We start from the raw sequence: 21280 nt of genomic DNA, 5'->3' as shown, positions 1-21280 counted from the left end.
TTTTTATGAATGACCCCAAAAATCAGTTTCTATAGAATTTTATGGACACAGATTTGATTCTTTCTTCACAAGTCAATCTGGGAAAGAGTGAAGATTACAGTGAGCAATGAAGCCTTGACATTATTCAGAGTGTTTTGGAGTCTCTCAGGGTGGCTTGGTTTTGCTGGTAAAGGCATGAAGGCAGTTCCTTTCTAGGTGCTGTGACAGAACTCCCCATGAAGGCACCTTAGGGGAGGAGCTTATTCTAGCTCAGAATTCCAAGTTACTGTCCTCACTTCCGGTAAGATACAGCCAGAGGAGGTAGAAAGATATATTACATCTGCAGGCAGAAAAAAGCCACAGGTGCATGCTTTCCAGGACTCAGCTAGCTCCTCATCATGTCCAGGGCCCATCCAGTCCATGAAATGATGTCACTCTTGCTAGGCTGAGATATCCCTCATCCATCAATCAATGTAATCAAGATGGACACCCTCAGGCCTTCCCACCTGTCATAGACAGACTTTTCATTGAAACTCTTCGCCCAGGTGATTCTATACTAAGCAAGTTGACCATTAATTAAGCATTATGGCATTATGGGAAGTAAGCAGTTAATGCTTTCAAATGGGGTTCATTTCATCTGTGTGTTTGTGTGTGCCTGTGTGTGTGTTATAGTTGCATGTTTGAATTTGGTAATTAGTCTTTGCCATCCACCTTGTTGAGACTGTATCCCTCTTGCTGTTTCTGTTGTCATATGGCATCCTAGTTCATACAAGCTAAACCATGCGCTTCCTGTTAGAGACACTCCTGACAGCACATCCTACTTCACCACAGGAGTGCTGGAATTACAGGCGAGGACCACATCATCTTGCTATCAGGGATTCAGCCTGGTCCAGTTTAAGTGACAAGTGTTTTTATCTGCCAAGACCTTCATCCAGCTATTTATTAAGTATTTTGTTTAATTTATTATTTTTAGTATTATTTATTTTAGTATTTATTTAGTATTTTATAATAAATTTTAATCCATCTACATAAAATATTTTCCTATCAAATGTATCATTTTAAAAATAATTTAGTTTCTATTTTTCATTATAACTCTTGATTTCATCAATATTCAGAAGGATTTTGGCAGTTTTCATGTCTTGTTACTCTCTCCAACCCCTCCCTCCTCTGATCCGGAAATGTATTAAGACCTACAAAAAGTTGTAGTTGAATGTCAGATTGGATGGCAGTACATATAAACGTGAATACTTTTACTACTTTCTGTAAATGGAGTTAAGAAATAATGAATAGAAACTGTTTCAATGAGTATTAAATCCAACCATCACATTTTAGAGGGGAAATGTGAGAATTGAAAAATTCAGAGGGCTTGCAACCCTAGTTCGTGTGAATGTTAAGTATTTTGCTTGCTTATTTTTTGCTTTTATTTTTTTCTATCAATACACAGTCAAAAAATCTTTTACAGATTCTATGTGTTTTCAGATTCTTTGACCTGTATGTAACTATTACAGAGATAACCTATCTAGTAAAGATTAAAGGTTCCAAGGTTATGTAATTTATTGGGCAAATGGGTATCTATATTTTTAAAAAGGAAACTATCAATAATGAAAAACCAAAAGTAACACAGACTTTTCTTACAAATTAGGAGCCGGAGCACAGGTATGAGTAGTTAGTCTTTGCAGGTGACAGTCTCAAGGGGGACTGTTCCAACTGTAGAAGTCCACACTTGTATCTTCACAGCCTGTGCAGAATTGACTGCACTTACCCTGCACTGAAGAAAATACAGTAGCATTTCTTGCAAACTTGTTTCTCATGGAAGCTTTCTAGATTCCTGTTATACTAAATATTAAGTTATAGGGAAAATGCCTGGTTCTCTTAAAACAAGCAACTGCCAAACTGCTCATGGTGACTCACCTGTAATCCTATAGCCTATAGGAGGCTGAGGCAGGAGGATTACCATAAACCTGAGGCTGGTTTGGGGTATATAGTGAGTTCTAACCCAGTCTAGGCTTCATAATGAGTAACTGTCTTGAAAATAAGTAAACAAATAAGAAACCAAAAATACAATTAAGCTTTGATTTTATAGAATTTATACAGAAAGATTTCAGAGCATGATTCCTGAAACTGGTCTTTCTCTCCATTACTTCTTTGGAAATATCCTGCTCCTCACTTTTGGAATTCCCAGTCCTGCCTAAGAAAGATTCAGCAAAGCCTGGCTGTTACAATGATCTTCTCAGAGTTGGTCCTTACCTTAATTATTTAAATAAAATTCCACAAGGGACTCAGAGATCACAGATGGGAAATGCAGAAGGTGACAAGTGTCTTGCTTACCTGCTTTGCTGAACAGAGTTGAGCCATCTTAAAGCCCTGCTCAGATTTGGCAGTTTGCTGAGCCCCTGGTTATCTCCAGCTGACTGAGTCTGTCTTCTTCTCCCTTGCCTTGCAGGAACATTTTCAGATGTGTCTGTGTTCCCAGAAAGCCAAGCAGCGAAGAGGGAGGCCCAGAAAGAAACTGGTATTTCCTCTCCTTCCTGCTTTGGTCTGCTTTTAAAGTTCTGTTTGTGCCCTGCAAAAGGCCTCCTGAATGATTGTCCATTCAGAGGAGTCCCGTGCGTCCTGTATCGTTCAAAAGCCTCCTCAGTCTTGTAAATACACAGTGATTACTAAAACAGAAATTCTGGAAGTCTGTTTTGTTTCATAGGCTATATTGAAACATCACACTTTGACCAGAAAATACTTATTAAAGCAGCTCTGCTTGCCCTCCCTATCTCTGTCATGTGACCTGAGATATTTACATAATTAAAACTGACTAGAAGGGGGGGACAGCCTCTGGAGAGTTTAAAGGATTAAAATTGAGCTATTAATTTTATTACCCATTTAAGTATGATAATGGTGACGGCAAAAGGAACCCTAATTCCGAATGGGCTTCCTACCCTCACTGTTTTCTTAACTTAATAGTTCTTATTTTAAGTGTATGGATACCTCTGGGTAGCTGTGTGGTATATACATGGCAGATACCCGTGACATGGTTCCATTAGTAGATTTTCATACAGAATATATATATTTTCATAATTCTCTCCAAGTGTGGCATGTTTCTACTGTGTATTTAAAACACTTCTGAATCATATTGGTTCAGAATTGTTAAATATAATATATTAAAAGCTAACATTGATTTAGCAGGGGGAAAACAGATAAACATGTCACTGTCCAGTTCAAAGCTTTATTAATTTGTCTCCAGAATCCTCCAGTATTATTAATGGTGATCTTGTTGAAAACATGCAGCCTGCTCAGTGAGGCCGTCAATAAGATGATCCTTTTGGGTAAACTTGTGCCTCTAATTTGGGACCCAACCTTTGCTGCTAGAACACGTTTCTTTGTTCTTTGGCCTCCAACAAGACTCCATTTTGCAGTTTTCTGGGCCCTGAGTTTGTGGTTCATAGTCTAGATGCCACTCAGTGCAACTTATACTCTACCGCCAAATTCAGTCTGTGCCTGGAAGTGTGGAGGATTTTGGCAGCCAGCATCCCTGAACCTTCCCTAGTGCCTACAAGGCCTTGACCTGGTCTTTATGGCCTCCTCATGCTGGCTGCTACCTGGGTTTTGCTTTACTTTAGTTTATCCCATTGGGTATCACTATTTTAGACAAGTGGGGCTGTTTATTAGTGGATTGCTGTGTGCTTTTACAGATCTTTGCTTTCTGTTTTTTTTTTCCCTCAAATTTCTGCTGTGTTCATGTGTAGATTCTGTTTCCCCTTTTTTAGTTTGATGTGTTGGTCAATTATATCTCCTCTGAATGGCAAAGTTAGTAATGAGTAATGAATGATTCTTCTCACTTCTGAAAACACTCCAGTTTTCAAATTTCCAGATATGTATTGCATGATATTGAAATGGCATGCGAGCAAAGATTATTCTACCTCCGGGATATCTGAGAGCGGTTTACTTTGAATCCCCAATGTTCTTGACACAATTCTATAGAACTATTAGCCAGTAAGTAATTCTTTATTGAATGATAAATTTTTCTTCCTTGTTCTAAAATACATGGTGTAATGAACATCTCCTGGGGTATACAGATGTTGGTATTTATATTTTTACTTTAGTTAAGCACATGGCAGATTTATTTGAAATCTGGCTCTTGGGAAGTGCATAATTATTTAGAATCCTAGAGCAATTTGTATAATCTAATATTTGACCTCCCTTCTTGTTTTTAGTTCTTAAGAGGTCTTAGTGCTTAGAATTGAAAAAAAAAAAAAGATCAAAAACCAAACATGAAACACCCCACAATGAAATACCTGTGTTTTACTTTTATCAATATCTTAAAGGTATCATGTACAAACTTAAAGAACAGTTCTTGCCCAGCCAGGTAGTGGTGGCACATGCTTTTAATCTCAACATTCAGGAGGCAGAGACGGGTGTATCTCTATGAGTTCAAGGCCAGCCTGGTATACAAGAGCTAGTTTCAGGACAGGATCCAAAACTACAGAGAAACCCTGTCTTGAAAAACAAACAAACAAGCAAACAAACAAGAAAGGATTAAATGTGCGGCTTAACTGGAAAGTTGCAGGTCACAGAAGTCTTCAAGAACACTACCAGAAATTTTAGTTCTACAGTCCCTCCTCATGGTTACTAATCAAAAAATGTACTTTTATTTAGCAGATACTACATTTAATCTCTGGCCTTCGGGTGGGAGTAGATCCCTGGTAGAACAGTTGCTGAGCAGACACAATGCCTGACGTTTGATGCCCAGTACTACGAGACCTGTTTTCAAATGTGGGCTGGTGACTTGTGCCCTCTAGGAGACTGCCACTGCTCTCCTTCCTGGGTGGCAGCAGTAGCTCAGGTGCCCTGACAGGCAGTTCTGACTCCGGCCCAGTTCTTGCTGTTCTTCTCTTTCTTCTCAAACTTGTGTCTGGGAGGAGCTCTGCGCTCCTGGATATACCGCTCTCATTTTTCTGTAAATCAGTTCCAGTATTTCAGACAGAGTTGCAAACTGCAGAACGAAAAGTCGCCAAAGGGGCTCAGTGCATACATTGATCCACTTTAAGTCAAACTATTTTTCTCCTTTAAAATTTTAATGTATTACCAGTAATTTTCAAAGAGATTTACAACACAGTAACATCGTCATTTTTTACCCTTGAGGGAATCTTTTTTTTTTTTGAAAGGCAAAAACAATTGCATTCTTACATTCATTAAAATGTGCATGAATACAGTTATTGAGCAGAACGATGTTGGCAGAAGCTGTCTCTGCGGCTGGTCCATGAGCTTTGCTCAGGGCAGGGGTAGCGCTCTGATTCTCTGCTTTAAATCCCTCAACAGACTATTGCATGGGCTTGCTGCTTACAATGAGGAATATTGAAACGTATGCTCTTAAACCATCTAAAATCATGCAAGAAGGTTTGTCTTGGTTTGTTCTATCCATATCTTAATAACATTCCTCATTTTATTAAAAAACTAAATGGGACAGTGAGGTGATTCTGATCCCATGGCACAACAGCAAATTGAACTTTCCCATGTATCGGATTCTCTGTTTAATCGTGATTTGTTTTATATTTGCCTGTTTACATGTGACAACTACATGTATCTTTGCAGTCTTTGCCTTATTGTTTTTATTACTTCCTCCTTTTCCTCCCACCCTATTTTTTCCAAATCCACAGAGAATATTAGACTAATTATCAGAAGTATTAAAAAGAACAAACAAGGCTAAAGAGATGGCTCGACAGCTAAGACCACTGGCTGCTCTTCCAGAGGATCCAGAAATTAATATGAGAACTCACACAGTCACTTACAACTATCTTATACTCAGTCTTAGGGGATCTGATATCCTCTCATGACCTCTTTGGGCACCTGGCATGCATGTGATGTGCAGACAGACATGCAGACAACACATAAAGTAATAGAATAATATTTAAAACAAAAAACAGCAGGGTGCTAATTATGTCTTTAAAAGGACCTCAGACTCTATCGGGAAAATGTATTTTCGTCATCTAGAAATCTGAAACGTTCAAGCACATCCAGGCATGGTGAATGGTATTGTTAGGGTAAATTCAGTGGGAGCAGAGGAATTGCAAGGTCAAGGCCAGCTTGAACTACAGAGACAGATCCCATTGCAGAAGAAAAAGAAAAGAGGAGAATAAGGAGAAATAAAAATTAAAGGAGATTAGGTACAATTAGTTTTTTGGAAAGGCAAAGGAACTGTGAAAGGTAACAAGAAAATACATCTTTTAAATGGGGGAGAGGACACCTTAAAGTATTATCAAAAATTATGTGCCCTAAAGCAATAGTAAATCATTGCTTCACTGTCCTGCAGGATGGGAGTCAGGAATGAAGGCATCAGCCACATCCTGCTCCACTGGAGGCTCTAGGGAGATGCTTGCACATCACTTTTCTAGCCTGCCCCTTGCCTTGAAGATGTAGCTCTGCCTCCACAAGATGCTCTCCCTGTGTGCATTCACACCACCTTCTCTCTGAGCGCATTGCTTCTGTGGCTATATTTATCCCCAGTTTAAAAGTCCTTATGGATTAAAACCCGCTCTAGCAGTCTCATTCATCTTGATTAGTCTACAAAGGCTGCACTTTCAAGGAATAGTCTTCTTGGCACTGCAGGTTAGAACTGCAATGTGCTTTCTTTGGGGGCCCTAATACAACGCATGGCACCAGTAAGGAGAGGGAGACAAAGGCTGAGATACTTCATTCCAGTAAACCCTGGGGACAAGAATGAAACCCCATCCTCAGGTATCCCACTCAAACAGAAAGCCTGCGGCAGGCAGTGTATATTTATAAACTCCCACTAGTCCTAGTGGAGGGACTGTTGAGTCCCTTACTTCATAACTGTTCTGCACTTCAGGCAAACAGTCTTCTGTGGGTAGAGAAAGCTGTGAGAGAAAGACCTGCAGAGTGGTGGTGGGCATGTGGAAATTATGGATCACACAGGATTTAGGGAGGAAAAATGAAAGGTGTGAACACCAGCGTCTGGGGTCGGACCCGTGAGAGTAATGGCTCATGGCACTCAAAGGTCAGTATGAAAGCATGGAAGCCAACTGTGCTAATGACCCCCACGGCAAGTTACAAACCAAGAGCAGGCTTGGATGGGAGAGATGGTTCAGTAGCTAAGAGTATTCACTGCCTTGGAGGGGACTAGGGATCAGTTCCCAGCACTGAAGTCAGGGCACTCACAATGACCTGGAACTCTAGCTCTTCTTTGGCTTTCATAGGCAAGTGCACATCTTAAATATGTGTTTTTTATAACTCAGTCATTGACCATTTCTCAGATATCATTTTTTATTCATTTTTTTATTGGTTTGATTTGTAAGATCTGAAATCAAGATGAGTTTTCCATGAGTGCTATAACAAATACAAAAAAAAAGAGAATTTTATTTGCTCAGATTTCTGATTATGTCTGTGGAAATTAAGAAAAAAATATATTTTGAAAGATGCTGTTTCTCAAACATGGTCTGATTCTGAGATTGTGACCAAAAAAATAGGAAGTTTTGAAAGGACCCGAGTGAGCCCATCCATATCTTTTGATCACTTGGAATCCATCACCTTCTCAGATATCAAGTACAGACATGACATTCTTAAACACATCATCCTTAAACTTCTATATTTTAACCCCTTTCAGCACCAATACTAAATTCCAAATCTCATCTAAATAACATGTGAATCTGTAAATGGTAGGACTTGATATTTAATTCTTGAAACAAAATTCCTCGGCATTGGTTCTGTCCCTCTAAGAGATACTGGTCTGCCATCTTGAATTTCCTTCCGCTCAATCAATTGTCTGCATTTCTTGCCTTCACTGTCTTCTTGGGACACTCTTCATGCTCTTCACTCCTTCATCAAGCAAATGTCTATGTGGTAATTCCTCCCACGTGATCTTTCACGGTCCTTATCTCTTGCGTGTTCCTTCAAGGCCACTGTCGTCTTGCTGTGATGTCACAAAGTATACTATTTCAAGCCTATTAAATGTGCTTCAGAATCCAGATAGGAAACTAAGAGCAAGGACCCCAGGGCTTGATATTTCCACCACTGTAGCTCGGGGATAATCCTAGAAATATAGGAAGAGGATAACACATTCTCATAAAGAGGTGTGGCTCTATGTGGGAGGGCGGGCCTAGGGCTTAAGGGTGTTTGCTACTCTGCCAGAGGAGGAAAGTTGTCTCTCGGCACTCAGTTCTGGTGGTTCTCATCAACCTGGAACTCTAGTTCATGATATGCTCTCCTCTTCTCAACACATAACTGTATGCATATGGTCACATATAAGTTCATACACACACACAGAGCAAAAGCAAAAGAGAGACAGAGAACGAGGGTACAGAAAGAGCTGGAGAGGTGGCAGGGAAGAAAGGAGGAGAGGAAAAGGGAACGAACAGAAGGGAGAAGAGAGGGGGAGAGTAGAAAGGGAAGGGGGAAGCAGAAAGAAGAGGGGAGATGGAAATGAAGGGGGTGATAAGGATGGGCTGATGGAGAAAAGGAAGAGGAGGCTGAGGGAGGAAGGGAAGCAAGGCGTGAGATAGAGAGGGGGATGGAGCCAGAGAGGGGAGGAATCAACATTGGTATCTATAAAGGGAAGAGATGAATCCCTTTGGGAAGGACTTGTAAATGCAGCATGATGAACTTCTTTTCCTTTTCTGGATGTTAAATTATATATACTGTATATGCATGTATGACTGAGGATATATTCAATGTTATATCAAGGCTCTGAAGGACCACCTAGGAATCCGTTATTTAAATACAGGTATGAAGTTTTGTTTGAAAGGAAATTAAAATGATGAATTGGCTTAAGGCAACTGTTTAGATATTGAAAGCCTGTACTGTGTTCCTGTTTGTACTAGTAAATGCCTTTTGTAGACATGTGTTTGTTGTAACATGTGTGGTGTATATCATTTAGTACTACTGTCACGTTGAAATTATACTAGCTCAATATATAGTCGAGAACACTTTTGTAAGGATATTTATTTCAGATATTGCTTAAAATATCCATTTATAGTTTCAATCTGTTAATAGTCTCTATTACTAATTATTGATCACATTTTAGTGAAAGGTCAAAGCTCTTCCTCTGAGTTTTATATGGAACAGAAAAGTCCAGGTTTTACCACCAAGCTGAGCCCAAGAATGACTTTGTAGTGTCAAGCTAGTACCAAACTCTTGAGAAAGCTCATATGTCTTCACCCAAGATGACCTGTAAATTATCAGAAAGAACAGTTATTGTATGAAATGTTGCATCTTCATATCCACAAAAATACACTGAAAGACCAGGAAAATGTCAGTGTTGGTTAATTTTACAAATAAAAATGATGAGGCCCATCTTAAAATCTGTTTAAATTATATTTCAAAAGGATTGTTTGTAATGTTAATTTGAAGCATTTTTTACAATCTTCAATTCTTTGAGAAGCTAATACAATGAATTTTTATCATGTTCACCCCACTCAACTTATTTCAGATCTACCCTTTCCGTTCTCACGTTTTTACCACCTCCCTCAGCTTTGAGTTTCTTCCTCCTCAGCCACCTCCTCCTCTTCTTTAAACACGTTAAATCTAATTTGAGTTGCCCAACTACTCTGGGTATGAGGCCTACTCTGAAGTTGAGTCAACTGCTCTAAGGCACAGTCCCATTCCGAAGTCTTCTGGCAGTTACCAGATGCCAGTGGCTCCCCAGCTTATGGTGTGGTTTTTGGTCTACCTCCCTTCCTCTAGCCTGGAATTGCTTTGGCTTAGACATATATCCAAAGGTCTTGTATATACTGTCATATCTGCCGTGAGCTCATTTGCGCAACACCCATGCTGTCTGGAAAGCACCATTTCCTTGATGTCATCCAGCACCTCAGTCTTTCACAATCAGTCTCTTTCCTCTTCCACAATAAGCCCCGACTCTTGAAAGGATGAGGGGTAATTGCTGTCCCTTGTAGGGCTGACTACTCCACAGCCTCTTGTTCTCTTCACAACAACTAACTGAGGGTCTCTGTGTTCATGGTCTTCTACTGCAAGAAGAAACTTATTTGGTAACAGTTGAAAGGTGCTCTGATCAATGGGTCGATACATTTTTTTGTTGTTGTTGTTTCATCATTTCCTAGAAAAGGGAGAGGGAAAATTCTTAATTCTAAGCACATACAGAAATAGTAGTAATAGAATAATGTCACACATTCATACACTTTTGATAGGGAAGCTCAACCAATCACATTCTGTTTAGGATGTGGCCCCCTGAGACCAAAAAATAAAGATAAAAACATCCAGATAAGCTCGCCCTTCCTCTTTGCCCCCACCCCCGTGCGCTAGTGTTCGTTGGATCCTTGGTTATGTAAATGTTCCTTTTCCCTAATTATTAAATCTTTTGTATTAAACTGATCTAGTTAATTCTAACTGTCGATCGACCACACCCGTCACACTTTATTCTTTATTTCATTAACATTTTTTTTCATTTATTTTGTATACCAACCACAGTTCCCCACCTCCCACCCCACCTCTCTTTCAGGGCCCTATGTCTATCTCACTCTGTATCCACTCTTCCTCCATCTCCGTTCAGAAGGGTGCAGGCCTCCCATGGGCTTGTACAAAGCATGGCACATCAAGTTGAGATGGGACCAAACTCCTCCTGCTGCATTAAGGCTGGACTAAGTAATCCAGCACAAGAATCAAGTTCTCAAAAGCCAGATGAGCACCAAGGATAGGTCCAGTTCTCTCTGGTAGGAGCCGTAAAAACAGGCCAAGCTGTGCAGGTTCCAATGTATGGAACCTACGTTGAAGTTGAGGTTATCTGAGTGAAGAAATTATGCTTCCATCCACCAGACACGGACATTTATTGTTATTGGTAAATAAGTACTTACTGAATAGGAATCTGATGTCATGCTCACAAAGTATAATAGAATGGGCGCATAGTGAGGGACCTGGTGTTGATATTGATAATCCAACTGGATTTACATTGTGCTGGAAATATTCCAGGCTTGTGTAGAGGAATAAGAAATAATTTTATTCTGAAGGCTAACTTTGTATATCTTGGTGAAAACCATGGAGAGATTCAGATAAGGGTACCTTAATAAGGCAGATAACTCTATTCCTTGAGGCATTTGGGTGTGGCTGAGATACGTAATGTATGACAAGTGATTCATTATCTTCTTGTATTATTGTAGACTTGTGTGTTCCTTTTAAGTCTACAGTTACCCAAGATAACAGCATTGGACTTCTTTAATTATCTTTAAGTTTTTCCAGGTATCCTCTTGGCAGCTGGGACCTATCATGTACTCTGGCTTTGTGGAATTTTTCTTAGTATTTCAGTGGTTTTATATATAATCAGTTTCTCTCTCATTATATCCAATTTTATATTCAGTTATCCATTAGCACCAAGATTGTCTTGACATTATACATTTTCAGGCCCCTACTTGTCACTAACTGTATATAGATTTATCCCATCAACTAATTCATCAGTGAGTAAAGCTACTAATAAAGAAACTGCCTCGCTCCTTCTTTTTTGTTTTTTTTTTATATTATTATGGTCTTTCTCTGCATTACAAAATGAAAAAAATAATTCTGATTTTCTAGTCCTGCTTTTTGTTTTTCAATCTTAACATTATAAAAATTAAATAAAATTTAAATATATATGTCTGTCCATGACTGATTGTTTGAGGTATCAGTTATCATACATAAGTACTTACTCAACATCTCCCTTTAGAGATCTTGCAGGCATCACAAACCTAACATATTCTCAATGCCTGCCTTAAATTATTTATTTCAAGTAAAATTCTCTCTTGACTTTCCAGTACCTAAAATGTATTCTGATGCTGAGGTCAATATTGTATGAGTCATTCTTCTATCTTTTCTTCCTTTCATATTTTGCATTCAATATTTTAGAAAATTCAGTGACTTCTATATTTTTTACTTATTTATTAAAACTATCTGTATTTTATCTTACATAACAATCCCAGTTTCCTCTCCCTCCTCTCCTCCCCCTTTCCTCACCTTCCTCCCACCCAGCTTCCCATACACTTCTCAGAGAGGATGAGGCCTCCCATGGGAAGTCAACACATATTGTCACATCACTTGAAGTAGTCCTCTCTCTTGTATGTAGCCTGAGGAAGGTATCTCTCCATGGAGTATGGGTTCCAAAAAGCCAGTACATGCACTATGGATAAATCCTGGTTCCACTGACAGTGACCCCCAAAACTGCCCAAGCCACACAACTGTCATCCACATTCTGAGAGCCTAGTTTGGTCCTTTGAAGGTTCCACATCTGTCTGTTTGAAGTCAGTGAGCTTCCACTAGCTCGGGTCAGCTGTTTCTGTGGATATCCCCATCATGAATTTGACCCGTTTGCTCATATCATCATTCCTCTCTCTTTATAACTAGACTCCAGAAGCTCAGCCCAGTACTTAACAGTAGATCTCTGCATCTGCTTCCATCAGTTGCTGAGTGAAGGTCTATGATGGCAATCTGTCATCACTCAGTCATCAGTTTGATTACATGGGAAGGGCAGTTCAGGTACCCTCTCCTCTATTGCTTAGATTCTTAGCTGGGGTCATCCTTGTGGGTTTCTGGGAATTTGCCTAGTGCCTGGTTTTTTGCTAACCCCATAATGGCTCCTTAAATCAAGGTATCTCTTTCCTTGCTCTCCCTCACTGATCTTCCCCCAACTTGACCTTCCAGCTCCCTCATGTTCTCCTTCCTGCTCCCCTCTTCCACTCCCCACTCCACTTCCACCCTCCCACCACACTCCAAATTTATTCAGGAGACCTTGTGTATTTCCCCTTCCCAGGGGATCCATGTATGCCTCTCTTGTGGTCCTTGTTTCCTGCTTCTCTGGGGCTGTAAACTGTGGGCTGATTATTCTTCCCTTTATGTCTAATAGACACTTATGAGTGAGTACATACTGTATTTGTCTTTCTGGGTCAGAGTTACCTCACTCAGGATGGTATTTTCTAGTTCCATTTATTTTCCTAGAGATTTCAAGGTATCATTGTTTTGTTTTGTTTTAACCACTGAATAATAGTCCATTGTATAAATGTATTACATTTTCTTTATCCATTCCTTAGTTGAGGGGCATCTAGGTTGTTTCCACGTTCTCACTATTATAAATAGTGCTGCTATGTAAATAGTTGAATAAATGTCCTTGTGATGTGATTGAGCGTCCTTTGGGTATATACCTAAGAGTGGTATTCCTGTGTCTTCAGGTAGATTTATTTCCAATTTTCTGAGAAACCCAACATACTGATTTCCAAAGCAGCTATACAAGTTTGCACTCCCACAAGCAGTGGAGGAGTGTTCCCCTTACTCCATATCCTCTTCAACATAAGCTGTCATTAGTGTTTTTGATCTTAGCCATTCTGACATCTATAAAATGGTATCTCAGAGTTGTTTTGATTTGCATTCCCCTGATGGCTAAGGATGTTGAGCAATTCCTTAAGCGTCCATTGGCTATTTTAGATTCATTTATTGAGAGTTTTCTGTTTAGATCTGTTCCCCATCTTTTAATTGAACTATTTGATTTTTTGATGTCTACTTTTTTGAATTATTTGTATATTTTGAAGATCAGCCCTCTGTCAGATGTGGGGTTGATGAAGCTGTTTTTCCATTCAGCAGACTGCTGTTTTTTGTTTTGTTGACTGTGTCCTTTGCCTTACAAAACCTTCTCAGTTTCAGGAGATCTCATTTATTAATACTTGATCTCAATGTCTGTGCGATTGGTCTTATATTCAGGAAGTGACCTCCTGTGTCAATGCATTCAAGGCTGCTTCTCACTTTCTCTTCTGTGAGGTTCAGTGTGGCTGGATTTATGTTGACGCCTTTGAGTCATTTGAACCTGAGTCTTGTGCATGGGGATAGATATGGGTCTATTTGCATTCTTCTACATGTTGACATCTAGTTATGCCAGCACCATTTGTTGAAGATGTTTTCTTTTTTCCATTGTACAATTTTAGCTTCTTTGTCAAAAATCAGATGTTCATAGGTATGTGGATTAATATCACAGTCTTTGATTTGATTCCGTTGGTCCGCCTGCCTGTTTTTGTGCCAATACCAAGCTGTTTTCATGACTATAACTTTATAGTAGAACTTGGTGTCAGGGATGGTGATGCCTCCGGAAGTTTCTTTATTGTACAGGATTGCTTTGGCTATCCTGGGATTTTTGTTTTTCCATATGAAGTTGAATATTGTTCTTTCAAGGTCTGTGAAGAATTCTGCTGGGATTTTTATAGGGATTGCAATGAATCTGTAGATTGCTTTTGGAAAGATTGCCATTTTAATCCTGAATATAATCTTTTATTTTTATTTTCCTGAATAACAGCCTATTTCAAACCTGTTCACTTGGGAAATTCCTCTTTGGTTTCCCTGACCTGACTTCTTACCCAAATTAATGCTTTTGTTTTTGTTTTCTCTATCATCAACAGCCAAATGCATCCTTTCTATCTCTTACCCACGCGTTCCTCCAGTTAGCGACCTTGGTTAAGTTCCATCTCAGCAGTTATGAAATCCATGTAATTTACCATAAGGGACGAGCTCTGCAGTGCTAGCCACCTGGTACATCTTATGTGTTTTACTAATGCTGATACTGTTCCTCTGTTCTTGCAGATAACCAGCCACATTCGTCTCATATTTGCCACAGAATCAGAAAAGTTGCACTTACTTTCTCTATGCTTGGGATTTTCCCCTATGGATAGTTCTATGGTTTACTGCCTATTCGGTTTGCTTCTCTGATAAAATTCAATTGCTTATGTAAGGGTAAAAGTCGATTTTTAGCGGATAATTTATCTATAAAATCCCTCCTACATACCCAGTGGTGTTCCAACCTCATTTTTTGCAACTCTAGCTTTTATTGTTTGTGATGCAATATGTTTATTTTTTATATACACTTTCCTGATGTATATTCCTTAAATTTAAGTATTTTTGTTACTTCTAACACGGTATCCCTGGTGTCTGTAGTCATCCCTGTCACACATGGTTTAATCAATAAAGAAATTGATTGGCAAAACAATCTAACATAGAACTTCAGTGTACTAAATCTTTATGTGTTAACTATTGCCACTATGCCCTCTTTCAATTTTCACATTAGAAAATCAGCACTTACAATATTCTATATTGATATGAATAAAATATATTTTTAAGTCATGTGCATGTTCCCCATGAGAAGAAAACTCAGAAAGAGTATGGGGCCATTCAAAATCATAATATCATCAAGAAGCTGAAGAGTTGACCCAAATTATATCTCCAATTACCACCTCTTACCAAACAGCAATAGGAGGTGTTTTAAATTAAAGTACACCACTCATAAAAAGAAAAACGGTTGATATGGCTGATATCGTTGCTCCTAATGTGACTCTTTTCATGACTACATAGCATTCATGTAGTCATTAAGAAATAAACCTGGGAAAAGTCTTTTTTTTAATTTAGATAGACCAGGAGACTATTTTTTGATTTCTGTTATCTAATATTTTAAAGTCAACATATTTTAGCATTTAGTGATATTTTACTGTACTCCATTATTATTGCAAAGTCTATTTCCTCATTTTTTCTTCATTTGAGATTTTAGGGTTTTTTTTTTTTAGTTTAATTGTTCCATTTACAACCATGGAAACTATACAAACCCATCTGAAATAATTTTGTTCCCAAACATTCAACATGTTTAAACATGAGAAGATACAACCCTTCCTTGTTCTTTGCCACTAAACATAGACCTGTTCACTTGCAATTGGAGGCAGAAAACTGTTTCAGGAAAGCAAGTCGATGGCAATGAGAGTGAGAGAAAGGGAGAAATATGAAAAGCAAAGGCAAGAGAAACAGTTCAAAACAACGAGATGACTGACTGAAGGGCGGTGTTCAGAATACAGAAGTAGCATCCAGATGCACAGGAAGAAAGGGGGTTTGCAACAGATTTGGGAGATACCATGAAACATTCTACAGAGCCTAAGCTGACACAAGCAGAGAGTGAAGAATGTTCTAGAAGTAATGGCTAATAGAGAGAGCAGTGGCGGTTACTCTGACAGTAAAGTGTTTGGAAGTAATTCATTAATGGAGTTCAATGGAGGTTCCCCATGGGTGTAGCAGCTAAGTATTTAAATGTAATATTGACATGCTATAGTAGAAGTCTGAATTTACTCATGCAGCGAGTTATGGGGAAAATATGAAGCTGGACCTAATTTTCCATGCTGCTTGTTTTACTCTTCTGACAGATTCATGTGGCATCCTCGGGTTTCTTGTAGCTTTGGAGCCTGCCCTGACACTCGCTTTGTAGATCAGTCTGGCCTCAAACTCACAGAGATCTGCCTGCTTCTGCCTCCTGAGTGCACGTGCTACCACAACTTGATTAGTTCTTATTGTTCTAAATGATACTGTAGAGGATGTATTTGGAATAGCCACAGTTTCTTTGATTACATTATAAAAAGGAAAGGCAGTTGAATGTCCTAAAGAGTCCAGGATCTTGGATACTCTGGCAAATTTTCCTAGTCGAGCTCTCATAGTAAAATGTATATGGACCAACTAAACCGTGCCTGTAATAAAGGTCAGGTTGTAGCTCCTCGAGGACACTCTGCAGATTAGTGCTGTGGTGAGGGCAAATGAGAGCAATAAATCAGTCTTTCTCAGAACTTTGTGATTGCTTTTATTTCTTTCACATCCAAACCTCTGTTCCACATCTTTACCCATTAACATAAACCATCCTTTAGTCTGCGCAATGCAGCTCAAAACTGCCGCTCTCCCTGATGTATCAGAGATGTGGTTCTGGTCTCATAATATCTCTGAGCATTGCACCAGCCACGTGATTTTCAGCGCTTAGCGGAGTAGACTGAAGCATAGAGTTGAAAACATCAACCTCAGATCACAAGATTTCGGGAATCCAAACATTCTTGCTTCTGTTTTTGATCCAAAGTTGTTTTACTGTGGTCTCATTTGTATGTGTCAGGCAAAGTAGGCATGCAGATATCCGTGCAGAATCCTGAGGATTTTGTTTGTTTTGTGTTTTGGTTTTTTTTGAGACAAGGTTTCTCTGTGTAGCCTTGGCTGTCCTGCAACTCTCTCTGTAGACCAGGCTGGCCTTGAACTCTCATGGAGCCACTTGCCTCTACCTCTCCAGGGCTGGTATTAAAGGAGCGTGAAACCGCCGACTGGCCTGATTATTTTTAGTTTTATATTGATTGACATTATTTTAATTTTTATTGTAGATGATATGGTATTAGCCCTACGGTTTAGAGTTGATTTGGGGAAAGCTATTCTTATAAATCTATTTCACCTCACTACAACTCCATGGAAAAGTGCATCAGGGCAAGTGAATTTCTTACTCATCAGTGTGTTCTCAACATGTAATTATAAAGGCAGTGAAGTTGTACTTTGAAAGAAATGTATACATTTTTTGGTACCAGAAATAGACTGTTTGGAAATTTGTGCTGTAGGTAAGAAACATCCAAAAAATTAACATTTCTGAGACACCTGAACCACTGACCTAGTTTTGGAGGATTAGTACTTAGTATTTATATTTTAACCTTTCTTAGTCAATTTCCCTGCTAAGACCTGATTGTGAAGGATTGAGAATAAGGCAGGTTTCTCGGTGCACACCAAGGACCTCTGACAGAGTTCACAACACTGGTAACGACTTTGAGTTAGCACACTGTGTCCCAAGGGTCAAATCCAGACTTTACCTGGCTTGTGCACTTGTGGGGCATGGACGACTTTTATATTTTGAAGAATATCAAGAGTAGGATAACACTTCTGATCATGAAAGTTACACGCATTTTAAATTTCATTGTGTTCAAATGAGTTCGCGGGAACGGGGCTGCCCTCTGTTTTGTGTTAAAGTGGCTGCTTTCCTGTGACAACGGCAGATAATCAAGAGGGAGAGATAATGGCCTGCAATCCCTACAACATTTCTAAGCTCACCTTTAGCAGGAAGTGTATTTTCACATAGGATTGCTCAGAAGCCATTGAGGCTTCCATTGTCATTATCGACAATCTTGTTGGACTAAAGAGGTGGACAGTACCTGGCAAGATACAATGTGACAACTAAAACAGAGCCATCGTATACGAGAGCCCACATAAGACAATCATGCTATTATGAGCAATCTAATTGTTTTTAGACATCTGAAAAACGATAGAAAGGTTTCAGTGAATAGGGATAGTCAGTTCAAGTATATGTCCACTCTACGATTTTAATTAACATAAACTAATGTGCTATAGAGTTATGAACAGAAATATGGCATATAAAGTGTGGAATAGGAAGCATATAAAGTGTGGAATAGGAAGCATGCACGTTAATAATTTATTCCAGTGCAGGCTGTCCTACTTTCATAATGGAATAGATATCTGAAGCATTTTTAGAGAGACTGTCAGGATGGCGAAAGGATATGAAATCATGCCAAATGACAAATGACTTAGCCTGAAGGAAAAGAATGTTTGGAGGGGTTACAGCGAGGAACAGTTTTCCACTCTTTGGATGAATGTCATGTGAACAAAGGATTCAGTTTACTCTAAATGAGCCAAAAGGTTAAGGCCATTTATAGAGATGAGAGTGTAGGGACACTGCTAAACTTGATAGAAAAATGCCCACAGTAATGACTGTAAATAGTAGAATTATTGCATGCCTTAGAAGATAGCCTTATAACTTCCAGAAAGCCATCTGAAGAGTTGAACTAAACTTTCTTCAGGGTGTTGCTGCTGCATCTCTCTCACTATAATGTGTAACTGAGAGAAGTTTCATTCAGATGTGCACACTTATAAATATTTAGTTAACCTCAGCTATTTGCAGAGGATTGCTTTTAATCTTAGTATGAAAGATGCAGAGAGACCCTCTCTGGGAAGGGACAAAGGAAGTTTGTGCACAGTATATCAATGCATAAAACCCAAGGGTGAATTTTGTATAAACTTAAATTCTATTCTCATTGAAGAGATGGTATCAGTGGTCATGGAAGATCATAGGTTCTACATGGAGCTTAAAAGAGTGACTTAAATTTGAGAGTAGAGATGAGACAAAGGGGTTACAAATGATGTGAGCAACGCACATATCAGACCAGTAGACACTAGAGACAAATGATGGAGACAAAAAAAATACTTGCACAGGCAACTCATCCATTATTGATGCAGCACTGAAGGACAGTCTACTATCAGAAGCCACAACTTGAAGCAAGGTAAAAAGGGGTTGCAGATTTGAAGAACAGGATTCCTGCCCTGAAGGAACTCCTGGTCCAGTAATGGGAAAATCAATGTCAACACCCTTGTGCAGTAGCTCAATTTCTGAGCAATTCCTCAGAAAAAAATGAATTATTGGAAATTTCTTGACCTATCTTCATCCCATTTAAAGGGTTACCAACATCCATTCAACAAATACTGTGCATATGCGTTGTTCTGCCATGGTGTACAGTAGACACACGGAGCCGAAAAGAAGGCAAACACACCTTTGTTGTTGCTGTTGTTACTTGTTACCTTCAGACATACAAGGCAGTAGTTACAGTCTGAACAGCTAAAGAAGGCTAAATCGAGACAGAAATACCTTTTGGGGTTTTCAAAAGTGTTTGAGAGACCTGTCTAGAAAGAAAATGCCGTGAGATGCTCTGCGGTGCCTCTCGAAACCTGGGCTGCTTTGGAGTTTCTGTTTGTTTTGCTTTTATGTTTTAGCACCTGCATAATTTAAACTGGAAATCTCATCCTTTGTGTTCCTGCTCTTGTCACTCTAAATGTCTCTTGTTGTGTGAATCAGTATTGGTTCTTCGCACAAATAAAATGCAAATCATGTCCTTCCCAGAGCTAAGCACTTATCTCAACGAAATCAGAACAAATACTTGAAGGTTAAAACTGAGATTCATTGCTAGCAGAATAAAGAGCAAAACACTGAATGCAACATGAATTTTCTACTGAGATGAATTCAAATTACCAGTCAAAAAACCCCATAGAGATAAAAATACATCTCATGCCAAGTGATGGATGTTTGAACTGCAAACCACACATCAGATGTAGTTCTCAATCGTTTTTCTTCTATATGAAATTTAAAACTGAGCATCTGATTGCTTCTCACTGTAAAAAAATTCCCATATTTAATTTCACCAAGAAAGCACATTAACTTTGGTGTCCAGATCAAATGACTGTCTTAAAGTAGAGTCTTTCCCTATCAGTCTCACAGAACCCACAGTTCTACTACACAGGGAGTGGCCTGAGTGGATTCAGTCTGCCTCTCTGGGGCAGTTGACTTCTCCAGAGAACACTTTATTCTTCTTTTAACTCTGTGAATTTATGAATTTTGATATATTCATGAAGTTGCTTTGGCTCATACAATAAAAACCATGTTCCATATTTTTCTTAATACATTGTTCTCTCTTACATCTTCAGGAAGGTAAAAATGACTCCACATAAAAAATGTTTTATAGAATTCTCCCATGAGGTCTAATCTTTTTGGCTAGACTTTTAAAATATGTGCACAAATAGGGGTGCAGGGATAGGAATTTTAGGCTTTTTTCCCCAAGAAAGAAAGAAATTAGCAACAGTTTAAAAAAAAAACCTCAAATTATTGTTGCTTACTTTTCAATGTTATAATATCAGCAAAATACATTTTTATAGTTGTTCATATGAGACTCTTGTGAGTGTATGACCTAATTGTTTATTCATCATTTACTAAATGCTCCCAAGGGAGAATACCTGCTAACATTGTGACTTGAGGTTTTGGTGTACAAATGTATTTTGTTTGTTCCCCTCATAACTATCCTGGGGTGCATTGATTTGCAGGCTGCAGGTTGGACACACCTATTAGACACTGTACTAAGTCTGTCACTAGCTTGTTTTATTTAATTCTACAATAATAGTGCTATCACTCCTATTTCACAGATGAGGAGACTCGGGGCATTATCTCAAGGCTTTCATAACAAATTACCATCTATCTCCTAGTTCTGGAAGCACCCGCAGCCTGAGATCAAAACTGTAAGAACAAGGAGACCACCAGCTTTGTTCCCTGGTGATAGTTCTATTTGTAGCTTGGCAAGAGAGCATCAGCTTCTCCTCCTGTGTTCACACAGGGGAGAAACAGAATCCTGGTTTCTCTTTGTATTATATGAACTCATCCCACCAAGGTAGGCAGGATGCTCATATCCGACATCCTCTCAACCTAATTACCACCCAAATGCTCTGCCTCCAAGCACTGTAACATTGGAGATTACGGCTTCAGCACACAGCTTTTGGGAGGGACAAACATAACAGTCCATAGCATCAGAGTTTAACGAGTTAGAATAACTTGCTTAATGTTGCAGAACTAATACTGGTTACAGCCAAAGTATGCTCCGGAGATGTGCTGTAATAATTCTTCTCATTGGTGCAGTGGCTAAATATATCATCAATTGGAAATTCCTTTTACTGC

The 21280-nt window shown here is 39.1% G+C and overlaps 1 protein-coding gene across 21 annotated transcripts in view; it reads left to right on the top strand.

The window, feature by feature from the left end:
* The window catches only part of Rims1 (regulating synaptic membrane exocytosis 1), a 483725-nt gene that overhangs the window by 172097 nt on the left and 290348 nt on the right, over nt 1–21280 (top strand). For 16 of the 21 annotated variants that reach the window (XM_085679438.2, XM_085679423.2, XM_085679426.2 and 13 more), the window contains one exon: nt 2423–2491. The exons of the other annotated variants lie outside the window; for them this stretch is intronic. In XM_085679438.2, coding sequence (XP_085535564.1) covers nt 2423–2491 — 69 coding nt within the window. The remainder of the gene's footprint in view (nt 1–2422; nt 2492–21280) is intronic. 21 annotated transcript variants of the gene reach the window in all.

The sequence above is a fragment of the Myodes glareolus genome, chromosome 18 (genome assembly GCF_982192425.1).
Source record: "Myodes glareolus chromosome 18, mMyoGla1.1, whole genome shotgun sequence".
Lineage (NCBI taxonomy): Eukaryota > Metazoa > Chordata > Mammalia > Rodentia > Cricetidae > Myodes > Myodes glareolus.
This window is presented reverse-complemented; position numbering and strand designations above follow the sequence as displayed.